At 45.5% G+C, this 20,151-nt stretch overlaps 1 protein-coding gene across 1 annotated transcript in view; it reads left to right on the top strand.

Moving 5' to 3' along the window:
• The first annotated feature begins 4,332 nt into the window (after nucleotides 1–4,332).
• Nucleotides 4,333–20,151, top strand: part of CAPN7 (calpain 7) — a 40,515-nt gene continuing 24,696 nt past the window's right edge. The window contains exons 1-7 of the mRNA XM_079947265.1: nucleotides 4,333–4,485; nucleotides 8,188–8,296; nucleotides 10,750–10,901; nucleotides 11,620–11,687; nucleotides 14,173–14,367; nucleotides 16,009–16,095; nucleotides 19,131–19,257. Coding sequence (XP_079803391.1) covers nucleotides 4,384–4,485; nucleotides 8,188–8,296; nucleotides 10,750–10,901; nucleotides 11,620–11,687; nucleotides 14,173–14,367; nucleotides 16,009–16,095; nucleotides 19,131–19,257 — 840 coding nt within the window. The 5' untranslated portion in view covers nucleotides 4,333–4,383. The remainder of the gene's footprint in view (nucleotides 4,486–8,187; nucleotides 8,297–10,749; nucleotides 10,902–11,619; nucleotides 11,688–14,172; nucleotides 14,368–16,008; nucleotides 16,096–19,130; nucleotides 19,258–20,151) is intronic.

Below are 20,151 nucleotides of genomic sequence, written 5' to 3'. Positions count from 1 at the left end.
TGGATATTCTGGTTCTAAATATATTATGGAGATGAAGAGGTTGCATCGCAATAAGCAAAGCTGACTTCTACACAGCATGTTTAGGATCGCTAGGAAGCTGCTTGGATCATTGTCTACTCTCTTCCGAAATCAGACTGCAAAGGGGGAAATACAGAATCAAAGAACTGGAGAGTTGGAAGGGACCTGGAGGGTCATCTGGGACGTCCCTGATAGCTCAGTTGGCTAGAGTGTAGTGCTGAAAATGCCAAGGTTGCAGGTTCGATTCCTGTATGGGATGGCTACATATTCCTGCATTGCAAGGAGTTGGACTAGATGACTGAGGGTCCAGCTCTGTAACTGTTATGTACTGAGTTGAATAGGATCCAAACTGCAGCAGTCTGATTGGTCCTAGAACAATAGCATCCAAACTGCAGCAGTCTGATTGGTCCTAGAACAATAGGATTCAGAATGCAGCAGTCTGATTGGTCCTAGAACAATAGGATCCAAACTGCAGCAGTCTGATTGGTCCTAGAACAATAGGATCCAAATTGCAGCAGTCTGATTGGTCCTAGAACAATAGGATTCAGAATGCAGCAGTCTGATTGGTCGTAGAACAATGCAGCAGTATGATTGGTTGGCAGGAACCACCCAATAATGCTCCAGATATAAGTGAATCCACAACCTGATTGGCTTACAGTAGAATTCCAGAATTAGCCCATCGTGTGCAGCCCATTGTGTAAATAATGTATATAAAGCAGATACTTTGAGGGGACTTTCATTCATTCCTCCTCACCACTATGAGCTGAATAAAGAGCATGAAATCACTTTGCGACTCTGAGTATATTTCAGTAACACTATGATTCTATGATCTAGTCTAACCCTTGCAATTTCAAGAATCACAACTAAAGCATCCCTGACAGATGACCATCCAACCTCTGCTTTAAAACCACAGGTGAAGTAGAGAATCTGTTCCACTGTTGAACAGCCCTTACTGTGAGAAATTTCTTCCTGGAGTTTGGTTGGAATCTCTTTTCTTGTAACTTGAAGCCATGGGTTCGGGTCCTACCCTCCAGAGCAGGAGAAAATAAGCTTGCTCCATCTTCCATGTGACAGCCCCTGAGATATTTGAAGATGGCCATCAGATCTCCTCTCCATCTGCACACCCAACTCGGGGAAATGTCAGGAATCCTCATAGACCAGTGACAGCCAAACATGGCCTTCCAGCTGCTTTTGGACTACAACTCCCATTGTCCCTAGCTAGCAGGACCAGGGGTCAGAGATGATGGGAACTGTAGTCCCAAAACAGCTGGAGGGCCAAGTTTGGCCATCACTGTCATAGACGTTCAGGACTATATCTATAGACTTATGCATTGTTTATTTCATTCATCCATAAATAAAAATACATTGACCACTAATAATGAACCACATGTTGTAGATATTAAAGGTAAAGGTAAAGGTACCCCTGCCCGTACGGGCCAGTCTTGACAGACTCTGGGGTTGTGCGCCCATCTCACTTAAGAGGCCAGGGGCCAGCGCTGTCCGGAGACACTTCCGGGTCACGTGGCCAGCGTGACATCGCTGCTCTGGCCAGAGCCAGAGCCAGAGCCAGAGCCGCACACGGAAACGCCGTTTACCTTCCCGCTGGTAAGCGGTCCCTATTTATCTACTTGCACCCGGAGGTGCTTTCGAACTGCTAGGTTGGCAGGCGCTGGGACCGAGCAGCGGGAGCGCACCCCGCCGCAGGGATTCGAACCGCCGACCTTTCGATCGGCAAGCCCTAGGCGCTGAGGCTTTAACCCACAGCGCCACCTGCGTCCCCTGTTGTAGATATTACTCCACATTTATTATGCTATTTTTGTGATATACAAATGACATGAGAAAACTTGGTATACTTATTTGTATAGCATTATTCTTGTTCACAAAACTCAATAAAAAGTTATTCATATATATATATATATATATATGAATAACATATATATATATATATATATATATATATATATATATATATATATGAATGAATAACTTTATATATATATATAATAAAATAAAAATGAATAAATAAATAAACCACTGATTGTAAGCAGTTCTGCGAACTCCTGGCAGTTGAACTTCACTTTTGCTGACTGCGCAGGCGTCCCGGAAGGATTCCCAGGAGCGGAGAGGTGTATAACGTTTCTCCTCCTTTGGGCCATAGAGTTAGAACTTTCCGCTCACACATAACAGTAGACTTCCGGATTCCTGTTGGATGCCGCTTTCCATCTCCCCGAGGCAGAAGTGAAGAGGATAGTGAACATAATAGACAGAGAGGATTTTAGCGGGACTCTGATTGGGTAGCAACTCTTGCGAAGGCAAGAGTGTGCGGGGGGGGGCGAATTGCGGCATTGATAAGAGCAAGGTGAATGCATGCAAGTTTATCAATGGAAACAGGACTTTTGCCTACAGTTGAGTTTGGGAAGCCTATTTAAATGATATTGAACAGAAGAGGGGCATTGCATGAGTTGGCGCTGAAAATCTAAAACCGCCTGCTCAGCTCCTTCTCTGATCTGCAATATTGATAGCAGATCCTATTGAATGGCTGCAGTAAGCCACTCTTTCCAAGCCATGCTCCCCAATATGGGAATTATTAACATTTTATTATATATATTGGGACACGGGTGGCGCTGTGGGTTAAACCACAGAGCCTAGGACATTCCGATCAGAAGGTCAGCAGTTCGAATCCCTGCGACTGGGTGAGCTCCCGTTGCTCGGTCCCTGCTCCTGCCAACCTAGCAGTTCGAAAGCACGTCAAAGTGCAAGTAGATAAATAGGTACCACTCCGGTGGGAAAGGTAAACGGTGTTTCCATGCGCTGCTCTGGTTCACCAGAAGTGGCTTAGTCATGCTGGCCACATAACCTGGAAGCTGTACCCCGGCTCCCTTGGCCAATAAAGTGAGATGAGCGTCGCAACCCCAGAGCTGGTCACGACTGGACCTAATGGTCAGGGGTCCCTTTACCTTTACCTTTACAGTGGTACCTCAGGTTACATACGCTTCAGGTTACAGACGCTTCAGGTTAGACTCCTCTAACCCAGAAATATTCCCTGAGGTTAAGAACTTTATCTCAGGATGAGAACAGAAATTGTGCAGCGGCGGCGTGGCGGCAGCAGGACGCCCCATTAGCTAAAGTGGTGCTTCAGGTTAAGAACAGTTTCAGGTTAAGAACGGACCTCTGGAACGAATTAAGTACTTAACCTGAGGTACCACTGCATTATATTTTTTAACAACAGTCAGACAGATAGGTTTTCACACAAAAGAAAGCCTGAATCAGAAACAAACTCTGAGGCTACATCACAGATGGTCGACCTGCTACTTAATAATAATAATAATAGTTGTTGTTGTTGTTGCTGTTGTTTTTGTTTTATTATTTATACCCTGCCCATCTGCCTGGGCTGCCCCAGCCACTCTGGACAGCTTCCAAGGGATATGAAAACGTAATAAAGTTGATGGAATATGCACAGGTCGAGGACTTAACATAGAATAAGAAAACAAGAACATACCTTTAGAAAAGATTGTAAAATGTTTATTGAATATATGCGGGGGGGGGGCGAGGAATTGTGTACACTTGAAAACGTTGGCAGCATTAAGATAAATTCAACAGTGCAAATAAGTTTTGATGGATGTAATAATGGACTACTGAATGGTTTCGTTTACCTAAAATGTGCAGGGATTTATGATATGCGAAAAGAACCGTGGAAAGAGAAGAAGGGAAGTCATTTTAAGGATGTTTAAGTGAGTATTCTAAATTGGAAAACAGAAAATTTAATTTTACTGTGTGTGTGTGTATATATATATATATATATACACAGTAAAATTAAATTTTCTGTTTTTCTGTTTTTATTACATATATATATATATATATATAATAATAAGTCGATCACAGGTACACTTTTTTAAAAAACCCAAGAGCAACCTGGATTTTCCCCATAGAATCTCAGAATCATAGGGTTGGGAGGTCAAATAGGAGAAAAAGACACCTCAACTCGATCACACCTGACAGCTCCAACCAACAGATAACTCTCTTGAGGCTTTTTCCGCCTTCGATGCTCAGATTCCCTTGAACTACAACTCCCATCGTCCCTGATCTCTGACCATTCCAGCAAAGGATGATGGGAGTTGTAGTTCAACAGGCACACCTGGGACCCTACGGTTGAGTGCCTATCTCTCTCCAGAGAAAGGTGGAGGGGAGGGAGGAGCGTTCTCCCGCATTGCGCAGGCGCATCGCGACGTCGACGCCTCCGCCACAGGGGCTGCCGGGAAGTCCCTTCCTGAGCGGGAGGCCATAGGCGGAGACGTCGGGGGGCTGCCGTGACGTCAGCGAATCAGGAAAGGAGCGCGCTGAGGCGTCTGCTGCCCGGACCCGGCCATGGAAGCGGCGGAGCTGGAGCAGGAGGCGGTGAAGTTCGCGCAGATGGCAGTGCAGCGGGACCAGCGGGGCCACTACCACGAAGCGGCCTTTTACTACAAGGTGCCAGGGGGAGCGGGGTCGCGGGGGGGGGGGAGAAAATGGGGGTGCCACCCATGGGTGTAGCCAAGGGGGGCAATAAAAATCAAGAAAAATACAAACCACATGAGGTTCTGCCCCCCCCAAACAAAAGGCTTGCACCCCTAGCAAAATGCCTGGCCCCCTAACAAAAGGGCTGCCCCCCTAACAAGAGGCCTGCCCCCCCTAACAAAAGTCTTGCCCCACCACAAGAAGCCTGCCCCCCAACAAAAGGGCTGCCCCCCTAACAAAAGGGCTGCCCCCCCAACAAAAGTCTTGCCCCACCACAAGAGGCCTGCCCCCCAACAAAAGGCCTGCCCCCCTAGCAAAAGGCCTGCCCCCCTAACAAAAGGCCTGCCCCCCTAACAAAAGGCCTGCCCCCCTAACAAAAGGCCTGCCCCCCTAACAAAAGGCCTGCCCCCCAACAAAAGTCTTGCCCCACCACCAGAGGCCTGCCCCCTAACAAAAGGGCTGCCCCCCAGCAAAAGGCCTGGCCCCCCAACAAAAGGCCTGGCCCCCCTAGCAAAATGCCTGGCCCCCTAACAAAAGATCTGCTCCCCAACAAAAGGCCTGCCCCCCTAGCAAAATGCGTGCCCCCCAACAAAACGCCTGCCCCACCTAACAAAAGCCTTGCCCCCCTAACAAAAGCCTTGCCCACCCCAACAAAAGCCTTGCCCACCCAACAAAAGGCCTGCCAACCCCAACAAAAGGCCTCCCCCCTCCCCAAACAAGAGGCCTGGCTATGCCCATGTTGCCACCTGTCCTGTACAATACAGAAATTTTAGTATAAAATGCTTCATCCTTTATTGATAAAGTTTTCTTCTGAATTTCAGGTTCCCTCTCTCTCTATCTCTGTGCCAAGTTAGGGATCCTCTCCAACTGGCTGTGTTTGAAAGGGTGTGTGAAAGGTTAAGCTCTGGGTCAATGTTAAAAACTGAGATATGAAAGCTAGGAGCTTTAATGGCACCATAAACCTAAGTTGTGGGCGCAACAACAGAATGCCTAGGCGTGTTTTTTTATAACAAAAATACAAAGCTGAAAATGAATGAACTGTAGCTAAAATACTGTGTTTGTTTTTCACATGGTCCAGTCCTTCCCTTGCCCACCCCCCTAATATTCTTAAGGGGGTCTCTTCTCCGGTCTTCAAAGAGTAGCTGGAAGTGGGGACGCAGACAAAGGTCCTCCTTTCCTTCCACTCTACAGTTTTAATCTGAAACCTTTGGCACAGGGCTGCGCCCAGAGCTCAGAAACTGCTTGCGCTAAGGAAATTCCCTGTCGCAAAATACGCCTAGAACAATGGGAGTTTTGAACACTGCTCTGGGTAGCCAATAACAAATAGATTTAAAAATCCATGTGCATAGGAACCAACTTCTAGGGGCCGAGGTCCATTCGCCCCACTCCCAGTAAAATATTTCAGGGGGTGTTCCCCCAAATAGTTGATGTGCATTGCCATTCAAATGATGTGCGCACACTATGTCATATGGTCGATTATGTGGGGTGGGGCTTGCCAGCCCCCCAGTATCCAAGTTGGCACCCCTCTTCATGCATTTTAGTGTATTTTTCATCTTTGTTGGAAGCCGCCCAGAGTGGCTGGGGAAACCCAACCAGATGGGCAGGTTACAAATAATATATTATTATTATTATTATTATTATTATTATTATTATTATGTGTGCGTGTGACAAATTCTACAGGGGCCAGCCTGTTAGGCTGCAGTAGATTGTAATGAATTGATTTTGAAGTCACATCAGGACAAGTTGAAAGAGATAGAAAATTGTCTCCCGACCACCCTGCACTGTCCGGTATTTTGCCAGGACAAAGGTGGCAGCCCTAAATGTCTCCCAGCTCTTTGCCTGTCCGAAGCTCAGCTAATTTGAGTGCAAAAACCAGGTGTGCACCCCAGCATTGGCAACGGAGGCTTCTCTGTGGCACCTCAAAAGGCTGCCACTTTTTCTACCCCTTTTCTGTAGGTTTATGGGGTACCACAGGAATGTGCTAGCTGGAGTGACAAGCGTTGTATCCTCTGGACTCTGATAATCTTTGGTAAGATGGCACCCTGGGCAAGGCCAAAATTGGGCGTCCCCGAATGGGTATTTTCAGGAATCTTCTCAACTTTGCACCCCCTCAGCTCCATTGCAACCAGAAGGCCACTCTGGAATTTTTCACGCACACACACCTACCAATGAATTTGAAAATTTGTTTGTGCTTTGCTACTCAGAGCTGAAATATATTACTTTTCACACAACCTGTACAGCAATACATACAGGTCAGGGCAATAATAATAATAATAATAAGGGGGCATATTCTGATGAGGGGGTGAGCTTTGCTCCACATGTCAAACTTGGTTGTACTTAGGTTGCAGGTATCAAATGCCACAAATATTTTGAAAATGCAGCTTGACTTGCCGTCAAGACCATATCAAGGGTGTGGTTATAATTCTGCAAACTTAATTCCAGTCATGCTTGATTTTACATTGACCGCAGTGTACAGTCGTTTCATAACCAATGATCTTCCACCTTTTTCCACGTGCCTAGATTTTTCTGTGACTAACATTGATCATAAGCTAATTGCTTCCATTCAATAAAACAGACAAAAATTGTTTGTAGTGTTTGGATACTCCAGCTGTGTAGGAAAGGTCTGGTTGGCTTTGGCTGGAGCCAAAGTATTTCAGTCATACAAAGTGGAGGTCTATAATTTTGGCCGCTCTCCAAGGTCTCAGGTAGAGGGATTTCCCAGTCCTCCTTCCTGAGATGCTATGAATTGAATATGGGACTTCTAAGTGCAATGTATGGGCTCCACTCCTGCAATATTAGAATTGTAGATCTGGAATGGACCCCCCTGCATTTGCAGGAATCGTTTGCCCATTTTGGGGCTCAATTTAACCCACGACTCTGAGATTAAGTCTCATGCTCTACTGACTGGGGCATAGTTAAAAGATATTTGTGAACGCTAGATGTTGCGGGTCAAAATGTTAGCATGAGTAACTCGGATGCAAGCCCGTGATGATGAAAGGGCCTCTTGCATGAACTGTGATTCTTGCCCTGGTGTTAAATATATGTAGAAATGGTGTTTGTTTACAGTGACTTCCACTTTGGGGAGGGGATCTTGTGGGAAAGAAAATATATAATTCCGTGCGCATGTTCTTAACCTTTAAGTATGGAGGGATTGTGTAGCTCTTGTGAAGTTAACCTAGCATGCTGGGGGAAATTTGGTAGGATCCTGTGCTCATAAAAGTACCTGAAAGAATGCTTTCTGTATAGGTCTACCAGTTGGGGAGGTCCGCTTGGGATGCGGGTGGTGCTGTGCTCTGAACCACTGAACCTCTTGGGCTTGCCAATCAAAAGTCGGCGATTCAAATCCCCGCAACGGGGTGAGCTCCCGTTGCTCTGTCCCAGCTCCTGCCAACCTAGCAGTTTGAAAGCACACCAGTGCAAGTAGATAAATAGGTACTGAGAAGGCATTTGTGCAAATGAGGTTATGCTTTCCCTGGCTTTTGAAACCTGAAAGAAATACTTTAAGGATCCAACCTGTTCTCTTCATTGTAATTTGTTTTAATTGACTTTAATATTGTCCTTTAATGTTGCTCTGGGGTCTTATGGTGAAGAAATATAATAATAATATATTTGAGGGAGATAAGCTTTCTGGTTGCCCTAATTTTTAAACACTTGTGTTGTATTTTCTCTTCTCAGGAAGCTGCGCAGTCTTTGATTTATGCTGCAATGGCAGGATCCGTCTTGGAAAATATTCCAGAGAAAATAAGTGAATATTTGGAAAGAGTTCAAGCCCTGTACTCAGCAGGTTAGTAAAGACAAAACCTGAAAACTTTCTCTCTTCATTAGGAAATCAACAAGGCATGTTCTAGAAAAGATGTTATACCCAGTGTGGTGTAGTAACTTGGAGGTAACTGAGAAATTGTAGGGTTGGAAGGAACACCAACGGCCATCTAGTCTAACCCCCAGCAATGTAGAAACCTAATCACATTTTCTCCCAATCTGAAACCAGACCCTGTGTTGGACGCAGACCTGGGAAACCAGGGTTGAAGTTACCACTTGGCTGTGAAGCTCGCTGGGTGATCATGGACCAGTCACTCTTAGCCTACCTTATAGGGTTGTTTGGAGGATAATAGGTTTCCCCTCCCCAGCAGAGACAGCCCCAGTGATCTTGCTGCTCACGGGCGAGCGGACAGAGCATCGGGGCTCCTTTAGCTGCTCTCTGTGGGGAGTGACAACTGCGATCCCCTCAGCTGAACAGTTTCACAGAGCCCCCACCCCACTGCCTGCTTGTGGGAGCCAGTGCTGGTTGGGGGCTCCTTTAACTGCTCAACTGAGGCGAGGACAGCTGCAGACTCCTCAGTCGAGCAGTTTAAAGATGCAGGGGGAGGAACAAGCTGTTGACTCCCTCCAGCGGACGCTGCTAGCAGAGCGACTTGGGAGCGGTGGCGGTTACACCAGGGAGATACCGCTGAATGAAACTGACATCACAGTCTGCTCCTTATATCGGTCCTGGGCGAATATTGATATATCACCCAGGCCTACCAAGAGGGATATCTTTGTTAGAATATTCCATTCCACCTTAAGGGATAGGCATGAGACTGTTGCGTGTCACGTGTATGTTTACACTCCAGCACAGCTTGCAGGGAACTTCCGTTTGGGTATAGCTTTCACTTTTTGCTGTCTTGCTTTGGACACAAAGGGGATCAGATGTGTTTTCCTTTTGTCCTGATGTATGCTGAATAAGGGATGCGGGTGGCGCTGTGGCTTAAACCACAGAGCCTAGGACTTGCCGATAAGAAGGTTGGCGGTTCGAATCCCCGCGACAGGGTGAGCTCCCGTTGTTTGGTCCCAGCTCCTGCCAACCTAGCAGTTCGAAAGCACATCAAAGTGCAAGTAGATAAATAGGTACCGCTCCGGCGGGAAGGTAAGCGGCGTTTCTGTGCGCTGCTCTGGTTCGCCAGAAGCAGCTTAGTCATGCTGGCCACATGACCCGGAAGCTGTACGCCGGCTCCCTTGGCCAGTAAAGCGAAATGAGCGCCGCAACCCCAGAGTCGGTCATGACTGGGCCTAATGGTCAGGGGTCCCTTTACCTTTATGCTGAATAAACTGCTTGTAAATATGCTTACACAACCTCTCCTGCCGCTTCTGTTTGCGCGTTATCTCTGCTGAGTTACATGCCCCAGCTTCTGAAGCTGTGGGTCGCAGATGCTGCAACAAGGACTGGAGATCGCCCGGCACACCGGCCGGTGGGCTAGAGCCAGCTGGGGGCCTGCCAATTGCCCCCGCTTCCTTGGTTGTATGCCAACAATCTTGTCGTTTGGACAACCCAGGACCTCCATACACACTGACCAGGCTTGTGCCTCAGGGAGGTCTCTTCAGGGCTGCTAAGACAGTGGTTTGACTGCCCCCCCCCCCAAGGTGCACTCCATTGTGTCTTGAGATGGATGCCAGCAACCATCGTGTACATAAAAGTACAGCCATTCATTCCCTCTGCAAGGCTAGTGTTGTCCATGAACACCATTATTTTCAGAGCGGGGAGAAGGATGCAGCTTAGTGGTGGAGCATCTTTTTCGCATGAAGTCCCAAGTTCATTTCCAGCATCTCAGTGTAGGACTGGAACGTCCCCCTCTCAGAAGTCCGGGAGAGCCGTAGAGAGTGCCATGCTAGATGGACCCATTGAAGAAGACAACTTCCTGTGTTCTGATGGAAGCAGCACAGCACATAACCTAATCTGCACCTTAATACAGTGGTACCTCTGGTTAAGAACTTAATTCGTTCCGGAGGTCCATTCTTAAGCTGAAACCGTTCTTAACCTGAGGTACCACTTTAGCTAATGAGGCCTCCCGCTGCCGCCACACGATTTCTGTTCTCATCCTGAGGTAAAGTTCTTAACCTGAGGTATTACAGTGGTACCTCGGGTTACATACGCTTCAGATTGCATACGCTTCAGGGTACAGACTCAGCTAACCCAGAAATAGTGCTTCAGGTTAAAAACTTTGCTTCAGGATAAGAACAGAAATTGTGCTCCGGCGGCAGCGGGAGGCCCCATTAGCTAAAGTGGTGCTTCAGGTTAAGAACAGTTTCAGGTTAAGTACAGACCTCCGGAATGAATTAAGTACTTAACCCGAGGTACCACTGTACTACTTCCAGGTTAGCGGTGTCTGTAACCCGAAGTGTTTGTAACCCGAGGTACCACTGTAACTATAATCATGAATCAGGTGAAATAAGGAAAATGAATGGTTCTTCGTCCTACTCCAGTGCAAAGAGTCGACCCCTTGAAGTCGAAGCAGCAGCTGGACTTGGAGCGGGCCCGTTTCCTGGTTACGCAGGCTTTTGACGAAGACGAGAAGGGCAACAGCGAGGAAGCGATAGAGCTGTACACGGAAGCCGTGGAACTCTGCCTGAAGACGGTATGTTAAGCTACCAACTTAACTTGATGGGATTATGTCATGGCAAGGAATTCTTCCGTTCCTGCAAAAGATCGACACGCAATTGTGATTTTTGCCGCTGCCTGCTCTTGCGATTTGCTGCCCCCACCCCCCGCATGAGGAAGGGAAAGCTGAGCTGGCAAGAGTTAAAAGGGGCTGCAGGAATCGAGAAAAGCATTGGCTGGCTTTGCGGTTTTCCCCACATTGTGATTTTTGCATAACACCCACCCACCCACACCCATCCCATGATTCACGATGTATAGCCAGGCCAAAAATTATGAAGCCGATATATCAATATGGACTTCAAACCGGTTTTTGACAATATATCAATATATTGCCCAGCCCTAGCAGAGTACTGTGGCTAAGAGGCAGTGGCTTAGCTTGAGTCTGTCTAATAGGTAGACTGAGCTCATCTACCCAACAGGTCTTATTCTTTAAAGCTGTTGCTTCTCTAACTTCAGCTGTTTGGCTGCATCCAAGTTGCCTTCATTTTATTGAGTGTTTTGAGTGTCGCCAGCTACACAAAATAGTGTTGCGGAGAGGTTTTTTTGTCTGTTAGAAGGATTTGTGTCGTTAGTCTGGGTAGTATAAATGGAAGGAATTGACATTTGCTACCCCCTGGCCTCTTTGTTTTTCTGTATGTACGTAGATTGCTGGTTAGGCTTCTTAAACCCCCCCCCCCATTTTTTTCATATTAAAGGCCAATGAAACTTCAGAAACAGCTCTCCAGGCAAAACTGAAGCAGCTGGCTCGACAGGCACTGGACAGGTGAGTTTCTTGAAGATTTGTATGAGCACATTGCATGAAAACCCTATTTCCTTAGTAGTAGTATTTGTTGTTATTTATTGAATTTATATACGGACCTATACCTGCAGGTCTCTGTTGCATTAAAAAAAACCAACAGTTTTTCTGCCTATCAGGTAGCTTTTAAAGGTATGGGAAGCCTTGCTGGAGAAAAAGCTTGCAACTTTATAAACACTGTCGGCATTTCACTCCTTGAAATGTTCATTGCCTGCAGGTGCTGTGTTTTGCATTCCTTTTCAAAAAAAAAGTTTTTATTTCTACATTTCATTAATTTTACAGTCATTCTAACATTTCAAAGTTTGACTTCCTTCCCCCTCTTTCTGCGGTTCCTTAAATTCATTTTTTAATGTCTTCTGCATATTCAAATTCATGTTTGCATTACTTGTTAATTTTAATAAAGAACTTAGTGCAAATCTGTAAGAGTCTAAAGCAAAATCCACAAAGCTGCCATTTGCTGTGCTGTTTGTATTTTTGTTTGAATATTGACAGAAAGTAGTGTTTTTTTTTAATGTTTCCAAATAAAATGTTTGTTTATTAGATTTATTTCCTACCCTTCCACCCAAAGGGAGCCCAGGGCAGCAACCAACAAGCCACAAAGCAATAAAAACATATTTAAAACAATACAGATGGAAGCAAAATAGTGGCTGACATCAGATAGAAAAGGGGTGACCTGTGTCCAACATGAGTGCTGTATAAAGACCTTTAATTCCATATGAGCTATAGAGAGAGAGAGAGCGCTATATTTTTATGAGTGTGTTTCTATTCGGATTTTGTTTTAATATACTGGGCTTATATAAATGTGTTAATTGCATTCTAATCCAGAGGGTTGCATCCAGCAAAGTTGTACTCGGAACAGACTTGTTGAAATGAATGAACCAACGTTACTCGTGTCCATTAATTTAAGTGGGCCTGCTCTGAGGATGGCTAGCATTGGATACAACACACTATATTTTGAAATTCCATATATCAGTCAGCACTTCTGATATCAGCAACCATTTGTTTCTTTCATTTACGAATCGCTGCCCAGAAGGCCTCCCAAAGGGATTTACAATATAGCAATGTGTATAAAATAGCTGCATATATTAAAACAGGTTTTAAAAGTAGTTATGAGTATAAAAACAGTTTCTAAAAAACAACAGCGCATACATAAAATATGTTTGTTCATATGTTTTCTGAGTTACGCATGCTCCGGTGTAACATCCCAGGATGGGTTGCGGCGTTAAAAGCCTTGTAAAACTTTATCCCGAGTGTGCTAAAGGTTTTAGAAGGCTTGTCGAAAGCTGAATATTCTTAGCAAGAAAGCTAAGGATGAGGAGGCACCTATCTGATATTCAGTGGGAGGGAGTTCCAAAGGCCAAATTCCAACATTGTGCAGAACAGACTTCCTGATAGGCTGGCGTCCACGAGATGCCCTCTCTTGCAAAACACAATGATCAGTTGTGTATTTAGAGAATGAGCCATGTAGATACAGGTATTCTCTTTGGTTATCAACGGTGAATGGGAGCTGCTTCCAGGCAACTATTCAGTGATTTTTGTTTTACAAAAACCAGTTCTTCCCTCTTAGTTTAGGCCAGTGATGCCTTGCATAGATAATTGTGAGTGTGGATTTATTTGCATTGCACTAGGGTTGGTATAAGAGTTTGGACCATCAAGGATGACTGTTTAAATGAAAGAAATCCTGAAGCATATTCTGATTATCTGTGTACTGTATTTAGAATAATGGAATAGCATTTTTCAGCTAAATTTCTGGCTGTACACGAATCTCTAGCAAGACAACGCAACAAGAACCTTCTAAATAAATTGTTGCATGATTCCTGTTAGTATGCACAAAACTTTCAGGTTTTCTTTTTAGTTGAAAGAACTGTCTTGAGTGGTTCCTATGTTAGATTGCATATGCTGTTCTTGCTGTATAGGAATCCTTGAGCTGTATGAAACGAAGGTTTTATGGATGTTTAATATGTAGAGTATACGAGAAGCCTAATAATGCAAATACCGTATTTTTCGCTCTATAAGACGCACCAGACCATAAGACGCACCTAGTTTTTGGAGGAGGAAAACAAGAAAAAAAAAATCTGAATCTCAGAAGCCAGAACAGCAAGAGGGATCACTGCGCAGTGAAAGCAGCAATCGCTCTTGCTGTTCTGGCTTCTGGGATAGCTGCGCAGCCTGCATTCGCTCCATAAGACGCACACACATTTCCCCTTACTTTTTAGGAGGGAAAAAGTGAGTCATAGAGCAAAAAATACGGTACGTAAGAAATATGCAGCCACTCTTGCCTTGTTTGTTTTTTAATCATTCGTTCTCACAAAAGCAATTCATATTTTTTGCATTTTTACATAGCAAAATGAGTAGTATATGATTGATGGCATTTATAGGAGGATTCGCAATGTACTGCCACCAATGAAATAAAAACTCTTGATGCGTGTAAAATGCAAACTCTCTATTTTAGAGCTGAAGCGCTGAAGGATTCAAAGCCGTCTCAGAAAGACAAGCCGGTCCCACCGAAACCAAATCAGCAAGCCAGGACTTACTTTCCATTAGGGCCTGATTTTTCCTTGAACGATAAGCCACAGGCAGTCAGAGCTGTGCAGGCCAGTGAACCTCAAGGTCAGCGATACACCGCGGAGGAGATTGAGGTGCTCAGGTAAGGAAAGTCAACAGTTTTCCAGGCTTATTGAAAATGGGTTGCCTCATTTAGGCTGCAGTCGGGTGCACACTTAAACCGGGGAGCCCGTCCCACTGAACACAGTGAGGTTTACTTCTGAGCAAGCATGCATGGGATTGTTGAAAACACCAAATTGTAGACTGATGTGTTGATTCTGTTGGGATGCGTCCGGGGAGACAGGGGCATTTGGCAGGCCCTCAACTGGCTCCAGCCACCGGCCGGCAGCCGGGCGAACTCCAGTTCTTGGAACAGCATCAATCAGCAACTCAAGCCTCAGAAACCTTCAGAAGCTTAAGCACGCAAGCCAGCAGAGATAAGAACTCTTTGCAATGGAAGTGGCAGATAGAGACATGTGTAAGCATTATTTACAGGGACGCGGGTGGCACTATGGGTTAAACCACAGAGCCTAGGACTTGCCAATCAGAAGGTCGGCGACGAGGTGAGCTCCCGTTGCTCGGTCCCTGCTCCTGCCAACCTAGCAGTTCGAAAGCACGTCAAAGTGCAAGTAGATAAATAGGTACTGCTCCGACAGGAAGGTAAACGACATTTCCGTGTGCTGTTCTGGTTCGCCAGAAGCGGCTTAGTCATGCTGGCCACATGACCCGGAAGCTGTATGCCGGCTCCCTCGGCCAATAAAGCGAGATGAGCGCCGCAACCCCAGAGTCGGTCACGACTGGACCTAATGGTCAGGGGTCCCTTTACCTTTTTATTCGGCATAGTTCAGGAACAAAGGGAAAACATGTCTGCTTCCCTTCGTGTCTAAGCAAAACAGCAGCATAGCAAAAGCAATATACAACAGAAGTTCCCAGCAGACTGTGCTGGAAGTAAACAGACATGTGATATACGACAACTCCACATATTTGTTCCTCTTAAGGCGGAACGGAACATCAATATCCTAACAGATTCAACAACAACAAATGTTGCACGGCTCTTAAATATCAAGAAGGCGAGGCGACTTTATCATGGAGTTTATGTCAATGATCAAGCAATGTGTAATTCTAATCCCATTTCCCTTTGGGATGCAAATGTACTAAGGCTAACAGCAGGATATTTAGCTGATAAATGTATTCACATATTTGGGCGCGGAATAGCATTGCTGCTAGAGGAGATACAGGTTTGCCACGCTTGTTTGCTGCCGCCACCCCTGCTGCCATTTTAAAACAAGCCAACATAAATAGGACTTTGTACAGCTTTGGAGGAAGTCAGGGGAAGGCTACAGTAGTAACTTCCTGCCTGGCAGGCAACCTTCAAAGAGATGGAGCCCCCTGGTGGTCTGGGGAAGCAGTTTCTATTTTAAGACACTGTGTTTGCACCACACTGACCTCCCCACCTCTTTATCTAACTCAACCAGCCATTTCTTCTCTGAACCCTTGGTGGCCAGAATGTTCAGGGGTAATGACCGTGTGAGTAAAGTTTTTAATGCAAAACTGAAGGGGGAAATCTGCTGGCTCTTTAAAACGAGACCATCCACTGCGTCTTGCTCCCGTTCCCATACTAAAAAAGCTGAAGGTATTAAGCAGGCGGGTATACCTCAGCTGTTCATTTAGAGCCTGACTGGGTGGGGAAAAAATGCATTTGAATAGCACTGTGGTCCTGACATCTTGCATCCTGCTTTCGTAGGAAGACGTCAAAGATCAATGGCATTGAGTACGTCCCTTTCATGAGCGTTGACCTCAGAGAGCGTTTTGCTTTTCCAGTACCTTTCTCGTAAGTGAATATGTTGCCTAGCTGTGGACTCGCCGAAATGCTTTCTCATTCCTTCTTATTCTTAAGAATTGTCTCTTGGGAACAGTGTTCAGATGCTCCCTTGAAAGGGCGGTGTGAAACGTAAGCTGTTGCGGCCTCCTCATTGTGGGTGAATTCATTCAACTATAAGCACTTTAGAAATAGTCTTGACCTCTGCAGAACCCCTGTTAAATTTTTGAACACTGCTACTGTTAGGAAAAATGCTTACAGGCCATTCGACTTCAGATTAAGGAAATTTGAAGCACTGGCAAATGTTAGAGAGGCTGCAAAATAGTGGGCACCTCTTTGTACTTGTGGTTTTACATGCTTTTAGAAAGGGACATCTGTAATAGACTAAATGCAATAAATTAATGGGCTTCTTGAACCCTGACTGATCAGTGCAGTGGAAGCTGGGAAAAAACTTTATTTTATATATACACATATTCTTCATTGAAAGAAAATAATAATAATAATTTAATTAATAATAATAATATTTTATTTGTACCCCGCCCTCCCCGGCTGGAGTTGGCTCAGGGAGGCTAACATCATATGAATAACACAGTATACACAGAAACAGGCATCAATTAATTAAAACACATCTTAAAATTAATTCAGACAAATTATAATCTGCACAAATGGCAGTTATCAGGTTAAGACTGAGAGCGGGTAATACTTGCCAGGACCAACTGTTTTCACTGATCATATAAGGGCCTGTGAACAGGCTGGGAGGCCTTCTTCATGCTTGTTCTTCTACAAAGGAAAATAGGTCCGACTGCATCCTGGCCAAAGATAAAAAGTACAGTGGTGCCTCGCAAGACGAAATTAATCTGTTCCGTGAGGCTCTTCGTATAGCGGTTTTTTCGTCTTGCGAAGCAAGCCCATTGACAGCTTAGCGGATTAGCGGCTTTTAGCGGATCAGCTGATTAGCGGCTTAGGGCTTAGGAAAAGGGGGGGAAAGGGGAAAAAACCCCGCAGGAACTCGCAAGACATTTTCGTCTTGCGAAGCAAGCCCATAGGGAAATTCGTTTTGTGAAGCGCCTCCAAAACGGAAAACCCTTTCGTCTAGCGGGTTTTCCATCTTGCGAGGCGTTCGTCTTGCGGAGCACCACTGTACATAATTGCAAGTGCACAGAGTAAGATAAGACACACAAAAAATAAGAAAGAAATACTACCCATGTAGAAAACGAAACACAACAAAAACAAAAATTGTATACATTTTCCAAAATAAGTTGTAATTAATCAGACCATAACCTAATATGGTATTTATGAAAAGGAAGAAAGCTTTATTTTTAACTTGTAAGACTCCAGAGATCGGCACGCTCCTGTTATTAGTATCTCCCAGAGTTTTATCTGTTTCACACTGATTTAGGATTGTAGAATCATGAATGAGTTAAGTGGGCAACTTTTCCAAAGCCTTTTTTCAAAGTGTATAGGAGTTGTCTCACCTTTGTGGTCTCTGAAGTGCATCTCTTCTTACTCTCTTACGCTGCTTGAAGTAACTCATGAGCCCTACAGCCCTAACTCTAAGGAGGCTTGAGAGGGGTTCAGATTTAAAGAAAATGTGGCAGGGAAAACACATACACATTTGAGTCTGGAAGTCAATCTCAAAAAGTAATTGCCGATGAATATTTGCTCCATTCATTTCAGTAGTTATAGGCCACCTTACTGAATTAACCTTCCCAAGGCAGCTCGCAGCATATTAAAAAGATAAAATTGCATGATCACACATTACAATCCATAAAAGCCGCAATCTAAGACTGTTATAACAATATTCTGACAGCAGCTGTTGAGTGATACTAGCAAAACAAAACAGTATAAAGATATAAAAAAAGCAGCAAAGAATGAAAAATTAAAAGCAGGTTGTAAAGCAACTATTGCTAAGAAAGAGCTATTATATATTGTAGCTTTCTGGAACCCAAGCGAAGTAGACTCGTTTGTAAGAAGCCTAGGAAATAAACTCAAATACAGATCGATAGCCGGGATCTGCATATATTACAAGGAGATTGCTTTGGTTGTTGGTGATGAGGCCTAAGTACTCTTCACAGTGGTAAATATTGGGGCAAGCAGGGTATAATTCAGCGGGTGGTGCTGTGGTCTAAACCATTGAGCCTCTTGGGCTTGCCGATCAGAAGTTCGGCAGTTCGAATCCCCACAACCGAGCTCCCATTGCTCTGTCCCAGCTCCTGCCAACCTAGCAGTTCGAAAGCATGCCAGTGCAAGTAGATAAATAGGTACCACTGTGGTGGGAAGGTAAACAGTGTTCCGTCGCGCTAGAAGCAGTTTAGTCCTGCTGGCTCCATGACCTGGAAAGTTATCTGTGGACAAACGCCGGCTCCCTCTGCCTGAAAGCGAGATGAACGCCACAACCCCATTGTCACCTTTGACTGGACTCAACAGTCCAGGAGTCCTTTACCTTTCACTTTAATTCAGTGTAGAAGCCCAAGCAAGGCTGATCATGAACTGGAGGCTGAAATTCCAGGTTTGGAGAGCTAAGAGCCCAAAGGTGGTCTTTAGGATCTGCATACGGTAAAGGTAAAGGGACCCCAGACCATTAGGTCCAGTCGTGACCGACTCTAGGGTTGCGGCACTCATCTCGCTCTATAGGCCGAGAAGCCGGCATTTGTCCGCAGACAGCTTCTGGGTCACGTGGCCAGCATGACTAAGCCACTTCTGGCGAACCAGAGCAGCGCACGGAAACACTGTTTACCTTCCCGCCAGAGCGGTACCTATTTATCTACTTGCACTTTGACGTGCTTTCAAACTGCTAGGTTGGCAGGAGCAGGGACCGAGCAATGGGAGCTCACCTCGTCGTGGGGATTCGAACCGCTGACCTTCTGATCGGCAAGTCCTAGGCTCTGTGGTTTAACCTACAGCGCCACCCGCATCCCTGAGGATCTGTATAGGTGGGCAGAAAACCTTTTGGGTATTATGATGTGTGATAAAATGATTTTACCAGCTCATGGATTTCATACTTAGCAGTGACTTTTGGTTTGGGGTGGTGATTGCTTTGATTGCAGGGACAGATGTGGCAAGCTGCCGTTGTCTCCCAAGCAGAAGGCAATGTTTTCCCGCTGGGTGCGGCCTGATGAGATAACAAACAGCCCCACCATGATCTACACAGTGTCGAGCTTCAGCATAAAACAGGTAAGGAGGATGTTCTGATCTGACACAGTTGGCTATCCTCAAATAAGAGAAACAAAGCAAGACTGCAGAAGCTAACACTTTCACAGTCTGAAAAGAGAGCTTTCGCTTTTGATGTTCTTTCATACACTGTTCCCTTCCTGTGAGCAACGTTCAGAACCCCCACGCTACCAGAAAGTATTAACTACATTTCAGAGCCCTAATTCGGGAATCGGAAGGGCCATTTCATTTGCAGGCTGTAACTGCTCCTGCCAACCTTGCAGTTCGAAAGCACGTCAAAGTGCAAGTAGATAAATAGGTACCACTCCGGTGGTAAGGTAAACGGCGTTTCCGTGCACTGCTCTGGCTCGCCAGAAGCGGCTTAGTCATGCTGGCCACATGACCCGGAAGCTGTACGCTGGCTCCCTCGGCCAATAAAGAAAGATGAGCGCCGCAACCCCAGAGTCGGCCACAACTGGACCTAATGGTCAGGGGTCCCTTTACCTTTAACATGGGTAGTATTGACCTCCAACTCCCATTAGTCCTGAGCAGCTTAGCCAGTGGTCAGCCAGGGTGGGAGTTCGAGTTCAGTCACATTGGGAGGGCCGCAGGTTCCCTAGCCCTGCTCTGCTGCAGTTGGAGAAGTTGTGTTTAGAGGAATGCTTTCGAGGGAAACAGAATCAGTGGCTCTTTCTCATCTGTCAAAGTGAATGGAGAATATTTTCTTCAATGCCTTTGGATCTGACGAAGTATCCAGAGGTTTGGGTGCTTTGAGGTTAGAACTGGTATATCAGAGATGGGGGCTATGTGGCTTTGCAGATATTTCTGGGCTTCCAATTCCCATCATCCCTGGCAATACGGAGGGCCTCTGGCTCCACATCCCTGTGTGGGTTACCTGACCTTTGAGGAAACTGGTGT

The sequence above is a fragment of the Podarcis cretensis genome, assembly GCF_951804945.1.
Source record: "Podarcis cretensis genome assembly, chromosome: 12".
NCBI lineage: Eukaryota > Metazoa > Chordata > Lepidosauria > Squamata > Lacertidae > Podarcis > Podarcis cretensis.
This window is presented reverse-complemented; position numbering and strand designations above follow the sequence as displayed.